The sequence below is a fragment of the Mastigoproctus giganteus genome, chromosome 13, assembly GCF_048544385.1.
Source record: "Mastigoproctus giganteus isolate SK-2022 chromosome 13, ASM4854438v1, whole genome shotgun sequence".
NCBI lineage: Eukaryota > Metazoa > Arthropoda > Arachnida > Uropygi > Thelyphonidae > Mastigoproctus > Mastigoproctus giganteus.
This window is the reverse complement of record NC_143587.1, coordinates 36,969,679-36,996,932: the sequence shown is the minus strand read 5'-3', so window position 1 is coordinate 36,996,932 and position 27,254 is coordinate 36,969,679. Positions and strand designations below refer to the sequence as shown.

Here is a 27,254-nt window from a genome sequence, read left to right as displayed (position 1 = left end):
GACCAATTGTATCTTACTTGAATTGTGGAAGTTTTTTGGAGGGGGTTTCACTATATTTCACGGTTTCACCAGATTGAATTGTAGCAAGTTAAGTGAAGTTCGGTGGTGGCAATGTGATGGTATAGGCTCGTTTTATGGACCTTGGTACACTGATTGTCTTCGATGATACCAGGAATGATTCTGTCTATTATGGCGTTCTGAGCAATTGTATCTTACCTGCATTTTGTGGAAGTGTCTCTGAAGGTGGAGCCGTATTTTTATCGACAAGACAACGCTCCATGTCACCAATCACAGCAGTACAAGAGTGATTTCAGAAGAATAATGTGGTGAACCTGCCAGATCTAGCGTGAAGTACGTATTTGAATTCAACTGAACATTTCTGAGATGTTTCGAAACAAAAACTGAAAGCCAGGCAACCTAATTCATCCAGAGTACTGACCAAAGCCTTATGGAAGGAGTGAAGCAAAATACAGTCTCTCCATATCAAAAACTTGTAGAAAGTGTCCCCAGAAGGTTGTTGATATTGTTAAAGGCTTGGTGGTCAAACTCGATGTTAAAGATGTCTTCTATCTAACCAGAGGTTTTTTTTAATTTAGTGTCCCAATACGTGTTGTAGGATAGTGAACAATGGGAGGACCCCTACCCAATTAGCCATCGCCTTTTCCTTCCATCTTCGCTGATATCTTCTTTCCATCTCCTTTATATCTTAGTAGAATTGGTCATTCTGTTTCTCGCTGACAACACAAAGATTTTCCGGAAAAATCTATGTGTAAGCTGAAGAACGGATTCACTAGCATAACATAGAACCTTTGAGTCTCCCGAAAGTAGCCAATTATGTCTTTCTTATTTAACTGGATTAAGAAGTTTGAGGTTTTCGTGTCTTCTTTAACTGAACTCAAATGGTCACTATTGGCATTATATTCAGAATCAGAGTTTTTTATCGGTTGACAGATTCCGATGTGATATTCTCTTTTTGGTACTATAGCTTTGCACTTTAAATAAACAAAAAAGCGTTGATTTGTACAAATCAAGAAGAAACAAATTTGTTTGCAGATCAACATTAACGCATTGTTTACGCAGTGTCTTGTTGAGCTACAAAAACACAGAAATAGGCACTGTATTACAACTTTTCAACCCAGAGGAAGAAAATCTACAGTTTTACTAAACGTGCATATTCTTTGAATTTTGGTTGCCAGACGGATAATCTGGCAACTGCTCAACTGTTGAGAACTGCTCAACCATATTGACGATTGATCTTTCTGCATGGTAAAAATATCAGAGAAGTCCAGAAAAAGTAAACAACACAGCGTCAAATATCCCAACATATCATGTGGATTCTGCTACCCAATTTGACAGATTCAAAACTGAAAGAAGGAATTTTCATTGGGAATTAGATAAAGAAACTCCTCGAAGATGATATATTTGAAAATTTTCAATACGTATTTCAATGGAGATGTGATAGAAGCAAATGTGACATTTTTGGAATCCGCGGATTTCCTTTAACGTTATTGATGGATACATTGACTCTAATCCAGAATCCTAAACCATTGTGCGCCTTGAAATCCAGGTGTATACTCAGGAGGACATTTATTAAGGACATTCTAATGGCAGAACGAGATAGCCAGTCCAGGACTCTCTCAACTATATTTCTCATCACAAAATTAACAAGGCAATACAAATATTTTTTATAACCTTTGAGACAATAAAAGAAACGTTCGTTTATAAAGTTTAAATTTGGCATGGGAAGCCATTTTCGTTTGTTATCGTGGAAGTTTTTAAGGAACACTTTATTGCTAACGACTTGTCCTTCATGCGCTTCTTTTAGTATTGGCTAATGAGTAATATCTATTCGGAATGCCTGCAGGAGTTACTTCACTGTTTATATGAAATCAGGAGCTTAACACAATGACAAGAATATTTATATATTCTCTTTTAGCGAAAACAGTTACGAAATTTCAAATATATAACCTTATTTTGCAACACTTAACTGTAAATATTACCAAGAAAGATTTATAATATTTTCTCTTACAAAATAACGCAATATATTTAAATTTTCGTAATGATTTCTACTAATAATAAGACTATAAGTATTGCTTCTGTCTTAAGTTGTTTTCATATTAACTGGGACGTCTTTTAGAGAGGTAAAAGTAAGTCTTTTTTTGTAATCTTATATATTAATACCACGCTCTGTATAGCTATTCTTTTGTTGCCGGTGTTTTTAATTATTTAATTAATTAAAAGGGAATCCCCTCTAGATTTTAAATCCCTCACTAGAATCAGGATAACTAGCTGATATCGATATAAATAGCTACAGGCAACTGGGAGTATGCTTAATGATTAATGAGACATTAAAGCAATGAGAAGCCACACAGATTGCATCCCCAATAGGATTATAGCAAATGTACCTACTGAGTCTGCGCAGATATTCTTTACGAAAACTAATAATGATCTGATTATCAGCCCATTTAAAAAAAGTTATGAGAGGCTTGCCTATTTCATATGTATATCCTCACTTATTCAATATTTATCTATCATATTCTTTGTATTATGCACCCATTGTATTGTCCTTTTGGGTAGTACAGTTAGTATAATCACTGTCCTACCCCCACTGGGCGGAAAACACCCCAATTTGAATCCCATCAATGAGGTGAGGAATTTTTACGGTTTTTTTTTCACAACGTGGCAGAGTTAGTGGTCTCAAGCGAAGGTATCAAGGTTTTTCCTCCCGGAAGCTCGGGTTATAAGTCCTACAAATAGTAAATCTACCACAGAACACGCACAATTTACAGATACATTTGCTGGCCTAAGTTGGTAATGCATCTAAACTCAACAATCAAACAACAACTCATTGATCTAAAGGCATTTTTAACCATGCCTTCTTTTAATTTGTCTAATTCTTCTTCTTCTTCCACTTCCACAACACTAGATGGAAATTTTCCAACAATCAATTACTCTGGTTGAAGGAAAAACACACTTAAGGGGACATTCATTTTTTATGTATTTTTAAGTGTGTTGTCTTAGAAAGAGCAAGAGGGCCATCAGCACTTAGTTTATTCAATCCATTTAAACCCATAAGCCTTTGATCATGTCTAAGGACAGAAAATAACCAAGGACACAAGGGTATTCGTGGTAAGAATATCGAAACCTATATGCAGTACTCAAAATATGTCCTAACCATTGCCTTATACAACAGGATAATAACATTCTTGTCTGTACTGGCAAAATTCCTGCATATCATTGACAGAACCTCATGCACTGTCCTAGCAGCGTGTCTGCTGGTTGGTTGATTGATTGTAAGGTTTAAGGCGCATCAGAAATTTAGGCCATATTGTGCCGTAAATAATATGTCTTTAAATTGTATGTGTTCTGTAGTCGATTGACTGTTTTTTGGATAAAAGAACCAGAGTTTCCAGGAGAAAAAAAATTGCTACCCTCACCTGAGACCGACTGACTTAATAACGTTGTGAAAAAGACCTTTATCCTCATTTATTCAATATTTTATCCTCGTGTCATTGATAGGTAACGAACTCAGGTCTTTTGCACCCATTATGGGTAGGACGGTGATTAAAGCCTGTCTGAATTACTCAGAGAACTTTATGTCGGACTGTACCAAAGGCTTTTTCATTTTCGACTACATTGAGTGCGATGCTACCGAATGATGTGTTATTCTGGGGTTTCTGCCACTTTCTCAACTGCTATTTTCAGCCATTAGCAGCAACTTGCCCTTAATGCCACACTGCTCCAATTTGTATAGCAGTCTTTTATGGGCAACAGCATCGAATACTTTCCTGGAATTCAACTATATGATATCATAATTATTTTTTGCATCCAGTTCCTTTGTTACTGCATCACGGTGTCCAATAAGATTGGTCACACAAAATCGCTCCTTTATAAATCCATGCCATATTTGCATTCCTCTTTAGATGGTCCTCGATTACTTTTTTACCATCAACTCCATTATTTTTCCTGGGAGAGAAGTGAAGCTTGAAAATCTGTAATTACCCATTTCGTCTTTTGACAGCTCTTTGTGAACGGGACATTTTCACATCTGCAAACTGCAGAAATCTTCTCTTCTATTACTGTTATTTGTTAACTTTTCTTTAAAATTATATCTTCAACAGAAAAGCAATTCTTTGCTCTGGAAAGAAGACGTTTTTCAGAACCATTTCTGCTGATATCCCTCAAGTTGCTATTTTATCTGCTCTGTTATTTTCCTCTTTGACTCCACATCATTTACAGTCTAACCTTCCCATAATCGTTTGCGCGGAAGAGACTTCCAAATATGGACCATACACCAATCGGCTGAACAAGCAACGAAATCATATTAATGATTGTCTATAAATCATTTGGAATTTCCTGCTCTCTTTTTATCTTGTCTGCACTGATCGTGAGTCAATCTCCACCATTTTAGTAAATTCTATTGTTCAAAAAGTTGACGTCCTCAAGGATCTTCGAATTTACTTTGATTCTGAACTGTATTGTCTATAAATTACATATATTCTGAAGTCGATTTTCTGTTTTCTGGAAGAAAAATCAGTTTCCGGGAGTAAAAACCACGCTGCCCTCGCCTGAGACCGACTAACTTAGCCGCGTTGTAAAAAAGGCCATAAAAATTCCTCCCACCATCAACTGGAGGAATTTTTATGGCTCTATCAACTGTCCACGAGGGCATATATTATTTATACTTGTGTTAGTTACTTTTTGCATGTAAACAATGTATCTATGTTTATTTTTCATTTGTTTTTATTGTAAATATTTTTATCTCAATTTAACCATCGTGAGCCCTATGCTGTAGAGAACGAGTCTCTCTTGCTCTTCCATTGTATTTGACCTGATTGGCCAGTATTCTTACTTAAAATCCAAGGATGCTCTCATAATCATGATTACTTACCTCTTTTGCAGCTTCTTTTAACATAATTGAATGCATACTTCAGCCTCAGGTACTTTTACTTTTAGCTTTAACGTATACTCTTCAAGATTCAGTCTTTTGGAGAGGATTCATGTCGGAAAATGGATTTCTTAAATACTTCTTCAATCGAGACTGTACCTAGCCAATATGGAAATTGATCCTGGAACACACTTATACTGATATAATATATAACAAGTACAGTATATGAATTTCACCAGTTGGGAATGTTAGAATCTACCTAAGTATAATCTCCATATCTCGAAGTGGTGAAAATCTACATTTAGTCCCCAGAGAAAAGCTATAGCATCTCCACTCTCTTCCATAATTCAGTACAATTGACGTCTTTTGAGATTACGCTGGGCACCATGGCGAGATTCAATTTCTTTACCCTTTGAAGGTACAGCTCTAAAAAGGACAACCACTAGATAGTCCACCGGTCTCAACCTATTGGTAACTCTCTAAGAGTCATCCGGGTTTTGTGCATAAGCTTTCTGCTTCTACTCTTCTTGACAGTGATTGGAGGAAGTCCAATCACTGTTGAAGTAGGCTATATCAAAGAACCGGGTATATTCTTGCTGAGTTTACCATATCCAAAAGTTTCGTCACTTCATAGAACATGTTATCTTGTGGATATGTCCGCTTTGATATTCCTTGTCAAAGATTTACAAATTTGGAATCTTCTCTTTTTAATCGCTTCTGACTCAAAATCTCTCTCTACCTTATTCCATCAAATTAATCTGTTGACTCAATCGTTCTTCCAACTCCACTAATCACTCAGAACTCTTTGAGTTCAATTCTTTGAAACTCGACTTTCTCCAATATAACTTTTCTAACAGTAAAGTAATCCTCTTTGGTGATTTCAATGTCCCCAACCTACAACTGGCTTCAACATTTTGAGTACTCCAGACCAAATTGGTCGAGACACTGTATCTTAAATCTCAAACAGACTCCTTCACACCAGGGCGCAGAACCAAAGATGACAAACAGGGTTGAGCTAAAAGTAGCCGACATTGAAAGATGTGTGCCCTGTAAATCACGCGAGGCCAATGTTCAAACAATAAACATTTAAGCACGTTGAAAGGGCAACCGGCATTCTAGCTTAATGTAAATTAATGACAACCACGCCACCTAGCTGCCAGTATATTCTTTGTTGGTATTCTGTATTTAGTGCTTTATCTGTGTGAAAAGGTAGGGATAGAGAGAGAAGTGGGTTGGTTTGTTATTACGTCGCGCAGTTTTTGAAGAGATTCTCTCAGCAACGTTTTCCCCTTCGCCGGTGACGTCACGTGTGCTGTTGCTGTGGGTGTTTTGCCGTCTCTTGAATCCCCCAGCGTGATGGGCTCTTTATGGAATTGAAACTACAATGACAACGTCTTAAATCTTCAGCAACGCATTCAAAGCTTTTCTTTCCCTGCGGCTTATTCGACGTGCTTGAGTGAGTCTTAGAATTACGGGGGTGGACACAATTCGCTCGTGTGCGACTGAAAGGACATCTTTCCTCACTTCCACAGACACACAAAATCTGCCAACTCGACTTCGTGCATTTGTGACACTCAGGATTACCCAACGGCAATTCTAGTAAGTAAAACTTTCCTTAATCTTAGTTTTACTGCGCTGATATGGATTTTTGGCTTTTGTTTTTTGGACCCCTCTCTTTTATAGAGAAAATATTTAATCAATCATTCAACTTATTGGCAGAATATCGGTAATTTCTTGATCAATGGCTTGCGAGAATGGAGTATTCGGGATTTATCCGCCCCACCCAGAACTGGTGCTGCAGTATCACAATAGTCTCGCCGAGTGCCTGTGTGTGCTGCGACAATGTCGACCTGTATTACGAGAGGGCGATTATTTGCAGAACTTTCCTGTCATGTTTCGTCACTTCGGAGGTTGTGAATGCATTGCGATCGCAGCATCTTGCATTCACAATCGTGCTATTGTGTCCTCGATGGCCTACAAGCTTATTTATACTTGTGTCTGATCAGTGATGCTTAGGTAGGACGTGACCCACTCTCAACGGAAGGGTATTCGGATATTATTGTAGGATTAATATCTTTTTAAATGTCACTTCCTCTTATTTCCATAGCGTCTCGGAGCCCACTCCCTTGCCTTTGGATCCTATGGCACACTCAAATTTCCTCACCAGCCTTTTCACCAGCGATAGGCTACAGCTGGTAGAACCTTTCATTCCTCCTGCAACTATGACTAGTTGACTTCCAGCGTAGGGCTTATTGGTGTGGTCCTTCCTCACCACGACTTTTTCGTCCATCCCACAGGTGTTCCCTGAAGGATTCAAATATTTAGATCCAGTAGTATGACATGGGATATTATCCTGTTAAAACAAACACGGGATCTTTACCAAAGAATTGCGAAATCGTAGGAAGCATGGATTTATCCAAAATCTTAAGGTAGGCAGACACGTTCACGTTTCCCAGCACAACCACCAAATGTCTTAAGCTGTACATCACAACTTCTTTAGAACTTCATTCTTGGGACAATGCATTCTGCCAGCAGGCATTCTCCAGGCAACTTCTCCATCCCCTAATCTGATTGATTGTGATTGGTTACTTCACAGAACCCATTTCCACTTTTTTATGGTTATTATTGTTCCTGTACCCTTTTTTAGGCCCATCAACGACTTAGATCAAGGAGCGCTGTACATAACGTTTGTAAATTGTGTGTTCTATGTCGATCTGCCTGTTTCCTGGATCGAAAACCAAGTTTCCTGGAGAAAAAAACCCATAAAAAATCTTATGTGAGCCGACTAACTTAGCCACGTTATGAAAAAAATTAGCCGTTAAAAATCCTCTCGTCATCGACGGGATTCGAACCCTCACATTTTCCTCCCTGTGTGGAAGAGGATGGTGATTTTGTATTCGTGCAGACCTCAACTCGTATTGTTGCCTTGAACTCGTCGTTGATGCTATGCATGGATGTCTAACGAACTATCCTATTGCCTTTCCGAGCAGCAGAGTTTCGTGGTCTTCTTAGGCGTTGTTGGATGTTGGTGGTACCATCACGCTTCCATTTCTTCATGACAGTCAACTTCTGATGGCGTAGGACGTCAACATTGAAAGAATTGATTGACCAGCAATCTGAAGTTTTGCAGTAGCTCACAACGAGCTATAAGGAAAATTTTGAGAAAAATTAGATCATACAACTTGGCCATTGGCCATATTCATCAAATTTGGGCGATTTGCCCTCGTGAGTACCACGGTTGCTAGAATTTCCACCCTCCCCCACTCCGGGTGGAAAAAAACCAAGTTCGAATACCGTAATGGTTTTTTCTCCCGGTAAATCGGGTTTTTCATCCAGCAAGCAGCCAGTCGACCACAGAATATATTTACAGACCGGGAGAAAAAACCACGCTACACTCGCTGAGCGCAACCAACTCAGCCACGTTGTGAAAAAGGCCCATAAAAATTCCCCGCGCCATTGACTGGATTCGAACTCAACTATTTTCCACCCGGTGTGGCCAGAATGGCCATTCTACCGATTGTGCTACACGAGGGTGGGCGAAAGAGAAAGAGAAACAAATGAGAGAGAGAAAGAGAAGAGGTGGCTGCGGAGTGGGTAGGTTGATGTTTATGAATCAAAGTCAACCCTCCAGGTGACCTTGCGAGTAATGAAAGCGCTGTGGAGGTCACGTGGAAAGAGAACACATATTTTCGAGATAGACTCCTGCGATGATTAAGATTGTGGCGAGGACTCTCCTGCCTCTCCACTCTCTCTCTCTCTCTCTCTCTCTCGCAGCCCCTCTGCCTGTTCACCTGATCGCAATTTGGTCTGTCTGCACACATTAGCGAACGCACATAAATTACAACCCCGACGCACCCTTAATCCCATTTTCCGCTCCTCTTACCACGTAATTATCTCCTTCGCCTGCCTAAAGCTTCGTTTTCCCCACCAACTTTCATTATGCGTTCCGGAACATGTGTATTGAAGCAACCCCATCTCTCTCTCTCTCTCTCTCTCTCTCTCTCTCTCTCTCTCTCTCTCTCTCTCTTTCTCGCTCTCTCTGTATGCAAATCACTGACTAGATTAGTATTTCCTCCAGAATTCCCCGGTCTCTCTGGTGTGTACATTCAAACTCAATTTACGTTTCCCGATTATATCTTTATTCTGTCTACGTTACTTTCTTCGATCATGTAGCTGCAGTTGGGCCCCCACTTTCACGTGGAACCCCTCACATTCTCCTTATCGTATACACATTACATCCGAACTACGAGGGTTAAACTCAAGAAGTTATCTTCCTCGTTCATAAAAAAACAACAGCGCCTAACGTGTTTTCTATCTCAATATATAAATGTCCCCTTGAGTTCAATCTACGTTCTCCATTTTGAGAGTAAAGAGGAAATATCTCGGAGTTCTGTTCTCTGAAAAAGTCATGCACAACCTTCTGAGGATGGTCATCACTTGAAAATCAATGTCCACGCTGGTGTTTTTTCGAATTCGAAACAATCAAGACAGATCCGGACTGTAGGGTGGGCGGTTTAACTAGCGGAATCTGCAATCTTTAAAAAGCAACAATTGCTTTATGGACCTTGTGTATAGCAATTGTCATGAGGTTGCACGACACTTCCTATCAATTTGCCTCTTCTCTGATTCCTTCAGAGCTCCTCTTAAACTTTTAAGAATATCAGATATTAGGAATTTCTAGTCATGTTTTCTTATGTGGTAGGTGGCTATCAAAAGAATTCCTTCCATATCCTAAAAAGGTTGGTGGTTATGATCTTCTCGGAGAAGTTGAGTTCTGAATTTTTTGAACTGTGGCTACTTAATGTGGTTACCATTTTTAGACTATTTTCCTTTGTGGGCCTTGTTGTCCCTTGTGGACCTGCATCGGTACGTGTAAATCTTCCTCAAACGTTTGAGCACTGTTTCTGAAGAGGCGTAAACAATCTTGGCCAGAAAGAACTGATGACCAAGTGTTCGTAGAAGATAGTCATCACCGATCCCTCAGATATATTAAATTCTCTATAGCATAATAGGCACTTGGGTTGGCTGCCTTATTTAGCTTGGTTGGTTGTTGTTGAGTTTTAGGAGCATAGACGACCAAGGCCAGGTTGCTCCATGTATATTGTCCATGAATTGCTTGTTCTGTGGTCGATTTTCTGTTTGTTGGACGAAAAACTCGAGTTTCCGGAAGGAAAAACCATGCTACCATTGCCTGAGACCAACTCAACCACGTTTTGAAAAAGACCCATAAAAATTCCTTCCGTCATCGACTGGATTCGAACTCAAGTCTTTTCCACGCGGTGTGGGGAGGATGGTGATTCTACCAACTATACGCCCCACGAGGGCTGTTTTTATTTACAGTTAAGCTAAAAATAACCTACTGAATAACTTCGTACCAACAGAATTTTTGTCTCCAGATTTCGCCATTCATCTTTCAGTCGCATATTCATTAGCTCTCATACTGCCAAGCTGATGATTCATTTTTTATAATAATTATTAGAATGCTGTTATCTGTCTTAGACCATTTAAATCTTCAATGGCATCTTGGACCCTTTTTTGAAAAGGTCATACATGTCAGGACACCATGTGCCTTCTTAGCAATCTCTGTACGTCTATGGTTATAAACACAATAGAACTGTCCCCGATGTCCACCAAAAGATATGGCTTATAATATTTAAACGTATAGTACTTAAAACTTTTAACTCTTAGATGAAAGGAAACAGTTGTGCTTCTATACTATTGGTTAAGCAGCGCACACATTTTATTGTTCATCACAGTTTAATACACGTATCTTAGGACAGGAGGAGAAACACTGAAGCACGGTCATAGTCAAAGCCCAAAGAGAACATTGTGGAGTTTGATGATTGGTCAGTCTATTGATGTTCTTGTAATTTTGGGTGTTGGGAAGGTCGGGTTTTCTAATTTTTGGAGATACAAATGATTTCTTCCATCAGAGAGTCTTAGATCATCTGCGTGACTGCATCTGTTTACTGGATTCAAGCGCATAACATTTCTACTTGTCGAAGTCGCTTAAGAATAGTTGTTATATTATTAATGGGGTCCCAAAATTACTTTGTACCAAGGGTCTTTAACAGTCTTAATTCAGTTACTCCATCAGGGCCCTCGTGGATAGCACGGTTCGTAGGATCACCATCCTCCCTACATTGGATGGAAAATAATTGAGTTTGAGTCCTGTCGATGATATGATGAATTTTATGGGTCATTTTCACAACATGGCTGAGTTAGTCGGTCTCAGACGAGGTTTTTTCTCCCAGAAAAAACCATGCCTTAGTCGCTAATGCTCTAGAATCCAATAACAACAACAACAACTCCACTAAGTGAGCCAAGAAAATCTCCTTAAACCAAATCTTAAATCTAAGAATCTACTATTCGTACTAAACAGAAGAAATGAAGAGTGAGTCTGTATCTTGACAGACTTATAAAGAAGAAAAAGATGTCGCCATTGTGTTTGTATTCTTCCACGTGCAGTCTTGAAACCTGGCAGTGGCACATTCTCGAGACTTATTGATAGCGTGCTAACACCATCAATCTAACACCTTTTGTGGTTGGTTGTGTGTGTGTGATGTACATCCTGTAAGTGTTGATCGATAACTCTAAGAAAGTGTCGGAAAAAGAGCAAAGAACTCTGGGAGTCTGACATTGTTAGTTTCTATTTGAACTGCATTTAGAAGATACTCAAAAAAAGGGCAAACAGCAGCTTCAGATTCATCAAAGATTCAAGTTTTACCATTCGTAGTTTTGTCCCACTGACCATCAACGAAACCAACCAATCATCAATGGTACATCTTAGACAAAATAAGAAATTGCCAAGCAGGCAGTCCAGATGTATTAAATATAAATTATTCCATGCATACATTGAGTTGATGAAAAGATTCTCGATTGAGAAAGAAAATGCAAATCTTTAGGGCCGAATTCTAGAGCCTTAGAAGGATATTAACATCTCTCTCTCTCCTAGGAATCGGGATATCGATTTCTTTTTTTTAAAAACTAATCAAAGAGTTAAAAAAATCGTCTTAATTTGCATACACGCATCTCCAAATTAACAGCCTCAACGATGCCTCTCAACAACCCCAGGAGGATTGTTCAATAGATAAGGCACATATCCAGCTTCGTTCTCACATCATAATGAGTCGGCCATGCACGCACAGAGTCCGAGACCTTTTAGGCGGCTTTTCTGGTGCACGAAGGAGTCAGAAGGAGAGAGAGAGAAAGTCGGAAGAAGAGGGAGAAGGGGGGATGGAAGAAAATTCATCCTTAATGATTTGCTGTCATCATTAGAATCGCTTTTGCCGGAACATGGAGGCGAATTCTATATTGAGTTATGGAGAGCGGAAATAAATCTAAAGTTCACGTTGGCATGCTTTGCTCCAGATATTAGAGCACCCCCTTTTCCCCCTCCACCCCCTGTTTTTTTTCTTTTTTTTGGCCTTGTCGATTGAAAGCAGCTTTCTAAGAACTTATGAGGAATCCCAATACTTTTCTATACGTCAGCCAGGATGGCTCACCATATTGTCTGCGAATATTTCATGACGTACACGCCTTAAATAAGTTAAAGGCGCATTGTCATGGACTACATACTTATATTCGACCTTTCTCATTGCCAGTTCACTGTTAAGGACACGAGGAGTGAAATTTCTTTTTAATTTTAACCTCGATTAAACGAAATGATTTATTATCGTTTATCGTGTGCTGCCATCTGTTGTAAAAATAAGGAAATAGCTTTTGTCCGTTAACTTTTAATTAAGAAAACTGAGGAAAAAGGGAAAAATAATAAAAAAAAAATTGGAAGGGTAGAGTCAAAAAAATTCGAGTTTTTATTTCACTCTCCCTCGTAGAAAAACTATGGACTACTTCGAAATAAGCTTCTTACCCATAGTTCTTTGTTTCTTGGCCTGTTGAGAGAAAACCGAACACGTTTAGACATGTCAGAACTTGTTTTCGAACATGTCGAAACTTGTATTTTGTATATTTTTGCTTTTTTTTTAATTTTCCTTTTAAGTTAGTAAAGAACATCTTTACTGAAGACTTGAACTTAATTCGATTTCTTTTTAGGGAAGATGATTTGTTTCACAGAAGAGCTGGTAACCTAAGCACTTTGGGAAAACACCTAATGGGAGCTGTGGTGTGTTCTTCTCGTGAGGATTTCCAATTACCCAGAATTCCATTTGGAAAAAAGAAGTGTAAGTGGGCCAGACGAAGGAAAAGAGTCTCCGAAGGGTCCAAATCAACAGACAGCGAAAGGACTGAGCTGTCGGTAAAATACACATTGAAAGTTGTCGTTCCGGGCGTCTAACAAACCGGAAAGGACTGTCACGTGGCTCCATTGTGACTGCGAAGTTAACCCACAGAATTCGGCAACCGTTGGTGACAGAACCCCACAGGTAGTGACTGTAGCCAAACATACTCACTGCTGCGACATCTGTCGGCAGAAATGTACTGTAATGGCAGGCGGATCTGAAAACAACGCCCCCATGCGTCAGATGACGGTTCATTACAGCGTTCCCGGTTTCATCGACGACCCCCACGACGAGAGACATTGCGAATGCTGCAAGACCCGCGCCCGTAAGTCGAAGGAGGCCAGAACGAGAGATCGACTTCCCTCCAGCCTTCTGCAGACGTCTGCCTGTCTCTCCGGAAAGGGACCAAGTACGACACCATCCCCGAAATCGCCATCGAAGAGGTCTCTACGGAGAGTTGGGAAGCGGAGGTGCACGAGAAGCCGGATAATCGGGTGTCGTTGAAGGATAAGCGTTGTGGGCTTTGCGAATACGTCGCCAAGGGGCGTCACTGTCGTTGGGACGCGCTGGACGAGGACATCGTGATCGTGATGGAAGCGGTGGAGAAGATGACCGTTATTGAGAAACCTGAGGATGAACAGCGGGTGCTCGGTGAAAAGTTCTCTTCGTTCAGTTTGCGCATTCAGAAGATTAAAGATGGAAGGAGGACCATGGTCATCAAGGATGGATGGACAGCGTACCACATCCAAGGTAGGTTTTTTTTTTGTTTATGTCTGGAATGAATTTAATTGGCAACGAATTCCAGGGATGAATGAGTATTGTGTGATGCTAACACGACCACGAGATCTTTATCCGCAGACGTTATGGCTGTTTGCACACGGCACGGGCGGCCAATATTTCCTTCGTAAATCGCCCCGCTTTTATTACTTCTGTTGTCCCGAAATACGTTAACTCGCTATTGTCGCAGGGACGGCGAAAGATTGCGTGATGGACGGTGAACTGTACGACACAGAGATTCCAGTAGAGGTCATACGGAAGAGGGGTGGAGGAGGAGGAAGGAATCCATCCTTTTACAGGGTTAATTTGTGACTAAAAAGAAACTTTTCAAAATGGCACATTTCTCCGGCCCTTTTATGGGCAATCATCGATAAATTGCAGACGAACAGCGAACAAAGATGAAAGGTCACGTCTGATAATCAAGTAAGGGAGGAGCGAGAAAATATTAGAGAGAGAGAGAGAGAGAGAGAGAGAGAGAGAGAGAGAGGGCAAACTGAATGCTATAGATAGAGAAAGGCATTGGGAGAAAGTGCTAAAAGAGTTGGGTTTTGTTTTTGGTAAGCACAGAGGGAACTCGGGCCATGAGGCGTTAATGTAATGTTTCTTTTTTTTTTGTTGTTCTTTTTTGCCCCCTTTATCCTTTGACTGTTTTCAGGGATGCAAACAGTGAAATAATAAAGGAAAAATGCGCAGATCAGGGATCGACTGATTCCTTTAGTCTTCGGACGAGTCACGTGTGCGTCTCAACTCTCCCGACTGGAATCAAATAGAGAAAGTTATCGCGGAGAGTACAAGAAATGCAGTCGTAGCCACTGCGCTGGTCGCGTAGGCGTCACGGAAGAAACAGCGAAAGAGTGAGGCAAAAATGGGAGAAAGAGAAGATTACAGAAGTAATGGGAAGGAAGAAGATGGAAAAGAGAGAGAGAGAGAGAGAGAGAGAGAGAGAGGAGGAGAAAGGGCGAAGGGGACAGAAACAGGGAGAAAAATTACGCCAAAACGAAGACCGAAATGATTTGAGAGGGCGAAAGAGAGAAAAAGAGAGAGAGACGGAGAGAGAAAAAGCTAAAAATAGAGAAAAAAAATTAGAAGGAAGCGAATGAGAGAGAGAGAGAGAGAGATAGACAGAAAATGGGCTAAGAGAGCGAAAGAGAGAGGGAAGAAGAGAGAGAGAGAGAAAGAGAAAGGCACAAAGAGAGATAAAGAAAAGGGAAAAGAAAGACAGAGAAAGTAAAATAGAGGAAGGAAGGAAAAGTGAATGAAAGAAATAGAATGTGAGAAAAACAAGAGATTGAGAGAAAAAGAGGCAGAACGAATGAGAAAAAGAGAAGAGAGCGAAAGAGAGAGAGAAAGAGAGAGAAAATTAGAAAGAAGCGAATGAGAGAGAGAGAGAGATAGACAGAAATGGGCTAAGAGAGCGAAAGAGAGAGAGAGAGAAGAAAAGAGAGAGAAATAGAGCAAGAGAGAAAGGCACAAAGAGAGAGATAAAGAAAAGGGAAAAAGAAAGGTAGAGAAAGACAGGAAAAGTGAATGAAAGAAATGGAATGTGATAAAAACAGAGATTAAGAGAAAAAGAGGCAGAGTGAATGAGAAAAAGAGAAAAGCAAAGTGTGTGTGTGTGAGAGAGGGAGAGAGAGAGAGAGAAAAGATACATAAAAGAATGAAATGAGGGCGAATAAGGGAAAGTGAGATAGAGAGAGATGAGAGAAAAAAAAATACAACGGAACAGAGCGAAAGACAGAAATAGATTGATAAAGTAAGAGAGGTGGAAAGAAAAAAAGAGAGAGAAATGAAATGAGAGAAGAAAAGAATGGGAGCTCCGAGTAAAAAGAAAGTAAAATAAGAGAGAGAGAAAAAGTAGAAAAGAAATAAAAGCAAAATAGAAGGGAAGGGAAAGAGGGGGAGGGGGAAGAAACGGTCGGATGGAAAGAAGAAGAGAAGAATGCCCGACCGTGTGCTCGAGTGATGCCCCAATTTCATTAACGGACGGAGTTCATCGGATCGTGTTCCGAACCAAAATGAGTCCGTAATAACATTAGCGGCAATGTACGACCCCCGCACAATCCGCGCAGCCACTTTCCGTGTCCGAATCAGCGTCGCCATCTCCTTAATACGTGTAACGCCCGTGCGAAACGCGAGCAGCACCCCGTAGACAATCTCCTTCTGATCCACGACCGCGTGCCAACCCGGGAAGGGAGACGCTGAACTCGGTTAGTCGCACGAATGACGTCGTTTTTACGAACTCCCTCGCGCATCCATCAACGTGGCAGCTCCCGAACAAATGAACGCGCGGAAGCACGCCGGTGGTGAGTCGCGTGCCACATGCGAGTGGCAGCCCATTTAGAGAGAGTGATTGTTACGCTACTTAAACAATTAGCACGCATGCTCATTATTTACGTGTGGGCGGGGCCGCTTCTATTCAAATCTTCTTTCCGTTTGCAAAACATCGTCGTTACGGACCGAACACTCCCTCCCCCGAGCAACTCCCGAAACGTCCATTTGTCTTCTGCAACTTCTTCGCAACTTTCTTCTTTGCATCTCATAAATCTGTCTCTCGTTACTGCCCTTCCGAGAACCCTCTCTTCGACCAGCGATGAACAGAGGTTGGAGAGACAGATGGAAAATGATGAATGTTAAGACGGGTGGACATCAGACGCAGCAGCGGTCCTTGAAATTTTCTTCAAAGGATAAATAAGATTAAAGCTGTTTGTTGGCTCCAGTTCTTTTGGGAGTGTGGTGTCTTATGAACCGGTAAGATGTGATCTTCCCTTAGAAAACCAAGCCGCGATTTAAAATACCGCTACCACCTGCCCTCGTGGGTAGACAGTTGGTAAAATCGCCATCCTACCCAAACTGGATGGAAAACACTTGAGTTCGAATCCTGTCTGCGTTATGAGGAATATTTATAGACCTTTCTCGCAAAGTCGGTCTCAGGCGAGGGTAGCGCGGTTTTTCATCCCGGAAACTCAGGTTTTTCTTCCAGAAAACAGGCAAATCCACCACAGAACACAGGCAATTTATAGCCATAATATATACAGGGATTAGTGCTCAATCATAGATCAATTGATAGGTGCATTAGTAGAAATCATATATTAGTGTCCAATTGGATTGAGATATGGTCACTGTGGTGGCCCGCAGTAGACTGAATCCACTCTCGTGTTCCTGAATCAGCTCTCAACAGTTTCGGTCTTGTGACGTGACACATTTTCCTGATGGAAGAAATGGAGTGATTCGCAGATGGATAAACACCAGCCACCAGATCGGAAACAATTTCCATATAACTTGTGGCATCCAAATGTTGCTCCACTGAAATTGGGCTAATGTACTACATAAAAGCACTCCCATACCTTTACATCATCACCACGACCAGCCTGCATTGTTAATATGTTGCAGGATGGGTTCAAGGACTCGTGCTGAAAACGCTCCAATTCTCCATTGTCCAGTATTTGTATTGCTGAGTCCAGTGCAAGCATATCTTTTTGTGTTTTACTAGGACATAGGTGAACGAACTTGACTTGATCGTCAAGTTCACCCCTATTGTTGCCTGTTCAGTTGTCTCTGTTGTCCTGGGTTGTTATTCGACTCATTTTAGCCTGTTATTGTGCACAGTTCTTGTTGCCTCCGTGTTCATCGAGTTGTTTCTGACCACAGGATCGCTGTTGATTAGAATTTATTTGGTTACCAGACCAATCTCAATACACCAAAGACAGTCGTACGTGAAAACCCCAGCAGGGTTGCAGTTTCCGAGATATTCATGCCCATGCCTTTTCGTCTCTTCACATCTCCTACTGAATTCGGATCCCTGCGTACCTGCTGACATCCTTTGTGCCAACATGGTACCAACACGTGGTAATCTTATTGAAAGAGAGCTCCAATTCGTGAGCAGGGTAAAGTGTGCCTAATAAAGTGGTCACCGGGTATATATGGGAAGGATCTTTTCCGTTTCAGTATGACAGTTCTGAAATCGGTTTAGATTCTCAATTGTATTTGATGGAAACATCCTATTTGGACTTTTCAAAGAGTTTAGGTTGGAGTGCAGTGGCCATATTTGCGGACCTTTTCCTGCCATAATTGCAGACCTTTGGCTTTTCCTGTTTAAGGCAGTTTACCTCAATTTTTGATTTTAATATTTAACCTTTTTATGCCATGTTTCAAGATGATAATGCTCCACTACACAGTCAGATATGTCCAATCTTGGTTTGAGGTATGTGAAACTGAGGCTGTGCATCTCCCGTGGCTTGCATAATCACCAGAGTTAAACGTTATTGAGCCACTGTGGGCATATATGTAAAGGAGAGTGCGAAGTAGAATTCCCTCACCTTCATTACCTCCGTGATGAAGGTGAGGGAATTCTACCAATCTTCATAGAGGTATGACATTCATACCTTCTATGCAGATACCAATCGATGCGATGCACTCTTGTTTACAGACGCTTGAGTATGATGAGACTTAGCCCACACATCCAACAAACGAATTTTGTCAGAACAGGAGAGCTTGGTAGTTGCAGAGCATCGGTCAACCCCGATGCCCTGCATGACGTTCACTCCAGTCAATTGGACAACAGCTTGTCGTCCGAGATTACTTCCAAGTTCTCATGGTGTTTGACTTTCTGTATGCGCTGGCCAAATGTGATAATATATTTCTTCCACTTTCTAGAGAATGATATCTAAGATGTTTATAGAGGGTTTAATTTAAGACCAATAGAACTAAGGAAGTTGGCAATTGCCACTCATCCCGGAGTGGTTGAATTGCTATCCTGCCATATATTTGGCTTTTCCTGTTTAAGTCAGTTTACCTCAATTTTTGATTTTAATATTTACCCTTTTTTTCGTGAATTAATATGAAAATCCAACTTTAGTGCAATCAAAAGTTTTTATTGAAGTTTCACTACGTTATATTAGATTATTGCGAACAACGTTCTTCGATTTGAACGTTTTCAGGCGCATTAGCATACATGTATATGTATGCTAATGCGCCTATTATCTTCATCATGATTGTCTGTCCGTCCGCATGTAATAATTCGATTCCTACTGGATGTATATTTCACGAAATCTCAGGATACCCTCGCCTGAGACCGACTAACTCAGCCACTTTGCGAAAAAGACCCATAAAAATTCCTGATGGGATTTGAACTCAGGCCTTTTCCACCAGGTGTGGAGATGAAGGTGATTATAACAACTGTGCTATGCTTATACTCCAGAACGACCACACGGTCAGAGGAGTTCACAAGGTAGGGAGAATTGAAGAAACAGCACCGTATTTAGCAGTCACGCGCCTGAACCCCGGTTACTTATGCACCATTGTACCTGACCACTCGGCTACGGTGGCCTTTTACAAGGTTGTAATGACCTTTATAATCAATTTTATTGACCTACAGATCGTGCTTTATCCATCATTAATAACGGAAGCATGAGCATTATAAAGCATAAATCTTATAAGATGTACAGAGGGAAATCTTATAATAATTTGAATATGCAAGACCTCTACCCCTCTCTAATTTCATCAATATTGTATCTTTTTCTTTCACGGAATCCACCTGCTGCACTTCGAGAGAGAGAAAGTGAAGGTTCCCTATATGGAATTGGAAAAAGAACAGAAGCAGTTCTTTCTCCACCCAGTTATTTATATTTTACCCATACAGAGATCGATAGTTTAATAAGTTGTGGTAGTTTTAAAAATGCATCTGTGGCACAATATGGAAGAAGCACCTGCTCTCCAATACCACCTACTTTTATATTATGGCAGGTGGCTTATTCATAATAATCAATTAAAGAATAAAATAGTTTGTATTTGCAATCTGAAGAATCATGAAATTGCTTTGAAACAATCCCTTCTATACGAGTATTTATTAATATTTATGGACAGATATTTATTAATATTTATTAATATTTATTTATGGACCCAGCAATATATTTTTCCAGTGCAAGATATTATATATTAATCGATTCTTTATGTACATTATCAGTTTAATTTTAAATTAATAATATTTTATTAATTGAAATAAATCCAGGAATTTAATGAACAAATTAATTTTATATGGATTTTAATATTTTGCCATTACAATAACGTGATTGTTGATTCTTGGCTGGTTTGATAATTCTGCCATCTATCGGCAATAGGCAGAACTGGAATAATTATAATGATGCTATTTGGATCTGCGCATGCCTGGATAGAGGATATTAAAATATGTATAACGCTTCATTAATTTCGATGTATGAATTTCTCCGCAAGATGGCGCTAATAGGAAACGTTCGTTAGGAATATATTATGCTTATAGGAAACCCATAACTTTCGATTACAGATTAAATTTTGATACATCTGGATTATTGATTTCCAATAAGTATTATTATATAGAAGGAAGTGTGGTTTCCACACGTTTTTTTGATTGTTTTGGGAAAAATAAAGGAGGAAATTAATTTTAACTTTATACAGTTAAATGATTTTGCATTGTATCGGTAGATGGCGCCACAGAACCTTAACTATGGTTTGCTTTATTGAATGGATTTTCAAAGTCGACCTCGAAAAAAAAAATTGAATTAATAGCTTTAATAAATATTTTTAATAAAATGTAGTTTAATTAATTTATGAATTTATTAAATACAAAAGTAAAAATAAAAGCAATGAATTATAATCACCACATTTGTTTTAAATTTAAGTACCGTATTATGTCTTGATAATAAGAGACGTCTTAAAGGTCATCTGAAACAATTGCCTCTTCACTCATTTTCTTTTATATTTGTAATTCGCAAATGGAGGATAGCAAATATTGAAAAGCGTCCTTGACCGACAAAACAACAACAACAACAACACATAAACTTGTTTAAATTGGGCCAACAGCCAATATTCATTTATATGGAAAGAAATGACTGCCGAAACGTTTTAACTGGATATAAACAAAATTAAATTATCCGAACAACAACAAATACTTCAGAAAAGAGTTCCGAGAATTTCTTTTAGTTTGAATCTCCTTAAATATAATCTGGTGGATTGTGGATAAGTATAATCCGCTGTATTGTGGATAAATTCCTCTATAAAAATTAATTATTTGAAATCTTTTGTTCACGACTTTATTAAAATAATGTATATGCACAAGATTGCAGGATTTCAACTTTTCCATCGAACAGTGCCATCTAGCGGAAATGTTATGCAATTTCTCGAGCAGCAAAATTATATGTTTTTAAGAAAAATGCGTAATATTACATTGGAGTAGAGTGCATTCAATTTTCACAAGAAAAATTTATCTGTAAGGTTTTCCTTACAGATAAAACCTTTAAAGAAGCAGAACTATATTTTCAACTTTAAAATTGAAATTATACAAACAAACTGTCGAAATCAGCAATTTCCATGATGCAATAAATTAGCTGGCTGATAGAGATGGAAGATTTACAAAGTCAATCCGACACTGACACACTTCCTAGAGGTAACCAGGAAAAATGGAGGACCATCATGAAGGTCGAGAACATCACGACTAGACCGATCTCCAGAAGAAGAAGAAGAATCTTCCGAGGAGATGCCTTGAGCCCATTATGGTTCTGTCTAGCACTCAACTTACTGTCCACCATGCTCAATAACAGCAAGTATGGATATACCCTAAAAGAAGGGAGGAAGAACCTGTACGCCCTCTCTCGCCTGATTTACATGGATGACATGAAACTCCATGCTGCATCTGAGAATCAACTACAACAGCTACTCTGGATCACCAAAGAGTTGAGCACTGACATCAGGATGCAAGTTGGCCTATAGACAAATACAAGACCCATGAATTACATTAAGGACATCTAGTCAGAAAAACTAGCAGCTGAAGACTGGTGAAGAGATTGAAGCCATAACAGAAGGAGAGACACCACTTTTCTATCTCTCCTTTTAATCTTTCCATACATCGTTCGCTACTCCTCTCTCTGTCTCTCTTTCTACCACTTTCTTTACCCCTCTCATTTTCCCTTTCTCTTTTCTTTCCTTACTTTCATTCTGTCTTTCTTTTTACATTCCCTTCATTTCGTTTTACTTCTTTACTCCTTTCTGTTTTTCTTTCTTTCTGCCTTACTTCTCCCTCCCTCTCTCTCTCTCTCTTTTTCTCGCTCTTACTTCCCTTTCTCTATCTCTCTCTCTCTTTCCTTCTCTCTATTACTTTCTTTTTCCCTCTGCTACTTTCTCTCTCTATTCCTCTCTACCATTTTCTTTCTTTCTCTCTCTCTACCTTTATCTCCTTTGTCTTTTTCTCTCATTCATTCTGTTTTTCTTTTTACATCCATCCCCTGTCTTTCTCTACTCTCCTTTTTTTCTCTCTCTTTCTTCCTTTTTATCTCTCGTCTCTGCCAACAGCCGTACGCCACCTGGCGGTGATAATCCACTCGGGCACCGAAGTTTCAATTATTGTACGGGGCAGCAGCACCCACCCACCCATCGAGACCAACTTGTACAATCGGCACACGTGACTTTCCCGTCGGATATCATTTTCCGGGATCAACACGTGCGTGACACTCTGCCCGCAGACGACATAATGTGTGGCCACCAAGCGCCAAACAACGCGATTTGGCCGAGAGAAGTGGACGTAACCGTGCGGGCAATCCATCAATGCCATCGTTGATCGTAACTGTAGATGTAGATGGCGCTGTGCCGACAACACGTACACGTCACGGGAATGCCGAGTCACACCCTCGAGCCGTCAACACAGCGTCTGCTTGCCAACGATGAATGGAACGACTTGGACGCACTCACTTGTGCTGCCATCTGGTGGACCATTTCGAAAGTGGTTTTTTGGGAGGGGAAGTTTTTATTTTGCGCGGTGGTTTCGCGTACAAAAGGAATAATTAAGAAAGTGCGGATTTCTCTCTTCTGCCGCTGTCGGTGGCACTTTCGACCCGATTGTTTAGCCGAACTGAAGATGGTTGGCGATGAGGAGAGAGAAAGATTAGGGGCGGACAAAGCGAGGAGGGGCCTGCCCGTTAATTGCGGAGACGTTTCTTTTGCAAAATTGACGGTTTCGTGTTCGGTAGTTTTAATAAGGAAGGCGATCATTAAATGAACGACGTCGTTAATGCGGAACCCTCCACTCGACACAATAATCGAGGTCACGTGACGATGTCTCACTGAAGTCTTCTGCTTCGGCTCCGACTGTTAACATTTCAGTTTTCGTGAAACAACAGCCCGCATCTGTTCCACCCCCACCCCCCACCCTCATTTCCTTCTGTTTTCACTCGTTATCACCCTGTCTCTTTCCTTCTCTTTCCCTCTCTTTTACACTCTTGCTCTCCCCATCCCCATCCCACCTCACTTTTTTTACGCTCACTTCTAACATCCCCCCTCTCTCTCTCTCTCTCTCTCTCTCTCTCTCTCTCTTACATTCGCTCTCTCATGTTCTCCTTCCATGTCTCTTGTGTTTTTCTTTCCCTTTGTGCTAAGCTTCCCCCTTGCATTTTCTCTCACTCTCTCTATCTCTCTGTTATATCACTCTTTTATAATCTCTTTCTCTCTCTCTCTCTCTCTCAATTCAACCTCACTCCTTAAATTCCATCTCTTTTATTTTTCTCTCATTTTCTTGTTCTCTCTCTCTGTCTGTCTTATTTTCTCCCTTTTCCTTCCTGTTTCATTTTTTTGTCTGTCTTTCATTTTATCTCTCGTTCTTTTCTTTCTCCGTCATTTTCTTTCTCTATCATTCTTTCATTTTCTCTGTCTCTGTCTCTGTCTCTCTCTCTCTCTCTCTCTCTCTCTCTCTCTCTCTTATTCTGTCTTTTTTTCCTCTTTCTTTCATTATCTCTGTCTTTCTCATTATCTCTCGCTCACGTCTTCTCCCTTTCTCATCATTTCATTTTGGTCTCTCTTTCTCTCTCTCATTTTCTCTCTCACATTCCCATTATTTCATTCTCTGTCTTTCTCATTTTCTTCTCTCTCTCTAACCTAACTTAACCTTTATCTCTCTCTCTCTCTCTCGCTCTCGCTTTAGTCCTTGTTCTCATTGTTTCTCTCTTTTATTCTGTCTTTAATGTTCATTTTCTGTTGCATTCTCTCTCTCTCTCTCTCTCTCTCTGTCTCTCTCTCTCTTTCTCTCTTTCAATCGAACTGACTGTAATTCGGATACATTTTCACTTTCTCTTTCATGTTCCCCTTCTCTCTCTCTATTTCTCTTTCATGCTCTCATTCTCTCTCTCTATTTTTCATGCTCTCATTCTCTCTCTCTCTTTCTTGTTCATGCTCCCATTCTCTCTCTCTCTCTTGTTCATGCTCCCATTCTCTCTCTCTCTCTCTGTTTCTCTTTCGTGCTCTCATTCTCTCTCTCTCTCTTTCATGCTCTCATTCTCTCTCTCTCTCTTTCATGCTCTCATTCTCTCTCTCTCTCTTTCTTGTTCATGCTCCCATTCTCTCTCTCTCTCTCTTGTTCATGCTCCCATTCTCTCTGTCTCTCTCTGTTTCTCTTTCGTGCTCTCATTCTCTCTCTCTCTCTGTTTCTATTTCATGCTCTCATTCTCTATCTTTCTGTGTTCTTCCTTCTTATTCTCTCGTTCCAGCTCTCGTTGATATTCCCTCCCTTCATATTCTCATTCTCTCTCTCTCTCTCTCTCCTATTTTCTGTGCGAATTCATATCGTTATCAACTTTGCCCTTCTAAGTGGAGGGATCGATGTCCGTCTGCATCCCTCAACTGTCCCTCCCCACCCAGCACATCGTGGAAAAGATGAGCCAACAGATGGTGTGTGAAACACTTTTACGAACACCCGCTCATCGATACAATTGGTTTTCTCTCTTCGAAGAAATGATCAATAAGCTCTCTAACTACACTCTTTGGTGCAAAGAAAGTTTACTTTAATTTTCTTCATGCTTTCTTTCTCTCTCTCTCTCTCTCTCTCTCTTCAAAGTAGTTCCGTTAAATGCGATATAAATATTCTTGGAAGCCATTACAGAAATTACACTCTTGGTTGCTATGGATACTGCAAACAGAACCCTTTAAAATAACTCCCTTATTAAGATAAGCGACGTATTTGAAAACAACAGTCGTAAGAACACAGCAGAGGTCAGAATGCGGAGCACAATCGACACACGAGCGCGTCATTGTCTTCCAAAAACGCTCTTTAATAATTAAGATTTTTTTTTTCTCTCATTCAAAGACAATCTGTACATTTCGCTAAAAGTCTCTTCTGCCTTCACTTTCATCAAAATAAATTATTTTCGCGTACATTTTGCAAGAACGACAAACAAAGTGCTCATTTACATATCAAAGAATCCGCAATTAGAAAAAGAAAACAGAAATTACTTTCTTCTTTCTCTTTAACGAATATTGCAAAATACATCTAAATGAGACGCATAAGCTGGATGAAAAGAGAGTAAAACAAGAGAATGATTCCTTCGGCCCTAATTTAATTACGCAGAAGTTGTTAGGAGTTATTCGCGCGAGAGAATTTGATGATGTCCTTGGTTCAGTTGATCTTAATGGACTTTTCTCAAAGATCACTGGAAACGTGGTGTTTTTAAGATGCTGCGCGTCCACGAGATAACGGGACTGTAAGAGTCTGACTGGATGGAGAAGGAGATTTGTTGTAAGCCTCCTTTCTTATGAATACGAAGTGGACATTACAAATGTGTTTTTTCCCAATAAATAAAATTTAAAATGACGTCACTTCCGCTATTAGAATAATGGACGCAATAGGCCACAATTACGATAGAAATCCTTCATTTAATTTGTGGGATGAAAAGGCGCAGGAAGAAAGCTAATCAGATCGGACCCGTGTGCAATGTGAAAGTCTCAGATAATCTAGCTGATGTTGCGGATGAATTGAACAAGTTCTTTGCATCAGCCTCTATTGAAGAAAGACCCTTCGTGCTGAGAAGAGGCTGAGCCATATGGAATTAGTGATGTGATGATTGTTTATTAGAAAACTTTTCAACGTAAAGGCAAGTAAGGCTTCTGGAGTTGATGGCATATACTCGGTAGTTTTGAGGGAGACCGCCAGAGAGTGTATTGAACATTGAGGTTAATTATGAGGGCATATTTGGACTCAGGGGAGTTCCTTTGGATTGGAGAAGTGCCAATGTATCGCAATGCATAAAGGTGGTTCTAATAAGGAAGTTGATAACTATAGACCGGTTAGTCTGACTTCAGTGGTAGGAAAAATCTTAGAGGCAATAATTAAGAGTACAATCCAGGGACATTTAGATAGACATGGCATTCTGAAAGGTTCAAGTTCAAGTATGGGGACCTCATCTGAGAAAAGACATCGAGCTTCTTGAAAGGGTCCAAAAAGGGGCAACTGGAATGGTGAAATCTATGCATCTCTGTCTGTCTCTATCTCTCTCTCTCTGCCTATGTAATATTCTTTCTTCCAACATATTCTCTCTTCTTCTGCATATCTGAAATTCTCGCTCTCTGTAACTCTCCCTCCTTTCTGTTTATGAGGCTTCTAGCTTGACTCCTTTTTTTTTCCCTTTCATTCTTTTTCTTCCTTTCATCCATCGGAACGCTATTTGAATAGCATTAATAAGCCATTCACGAATTTCGTTCCAACTGTGTTCCAGGATATATATTGCGTTTCTCCCTTTTTTTAAACAGCTTATTTTTTCGGTGGGGGATACCATTTCTTCTGCCCCGTCCTTCTACTTTGTGCGCAATGTAAGGAATTTCAGGATCCTGCAAAGGTTTTCTTCTCGACTTACTTTGGCCATTTATCAATGACAACTTCTTCTGAGAATATCCCTGCTTCTCTTCCACCTGCTTTCGTTTGTTGTAATTCTCTTCTTCATTCATCATTCGCTGACACCCGTGTCCGTTTACATTTTGTGACAGGTACAAAAATGCCCCGGAACGCCATTTTATAATTTCACCCTTTTTGTGAACGCTGAATATTCCATATTTTAGGAGAATTAAGTTTTTCGGTGGACTCGAGAGGAAAAAAAAGGAGATTCGTATGTATATATCGGGGTTACAATAATTCTCCTTATCCTAACGTACGCGACACATGCGCCATCTATCGGTCTGTGATCGCTATACGACAAAAACATTAATCTTTCGAAGCCCCCAAATTCTATTACCTCCTATCAGTAAGTTATGACGTCATTATCGAGAAAGGTGAAGCAATCGGGGACTGCGTTGTAAGAAATATGAAATCGATCGGAAACTTCCGGCTGCCTTGATCGTGAGGGACAGGGGGTCACATTATGTTAGGTGCCGCACCACTGATGCCGATATCTTTCATTTTCTGATAACTTTTTCACGTTCCACGCACGCGCACTTATATGGAAACGTTCGGTTTATACTTTTAATGGAATTTTAAAGAATTAAATTAAATTTATAATAATAAATGATTAAGGTTAATTAATAAAATAAATTTATTTATAAATATTAGTTATAGAACAGCCAAGAGAACA

The 27,254-nt window shown here is 40.0% G+C and overlaps 1 protein-coding gene across 1 annotated transcript in view; it reads left to right on the top strand.

Annotated features, from left to right (window-relative positions):
- Positions 1-12,962: 12,962 nt before the first annotated feature.
- The window catches only part of LOC150075969 (uncharacterized), a 265,177-nt gene continuing 250,885 nt past the window's right edge, over positions 12,963-27,254 (top strand). Inside the window, exon 1 of the mRNA XM_090387220.1 lies at positions 12,963-13,875. Within this exon, the coding sequence (XP_090243346.1) occupies positions 13,716-13,875 (160 nt within the window). The 5' untranslated portion in view covers positions 12,963-13,715. The remainder of the gene's footprint in view (positions 13,876-27,254) is intronic.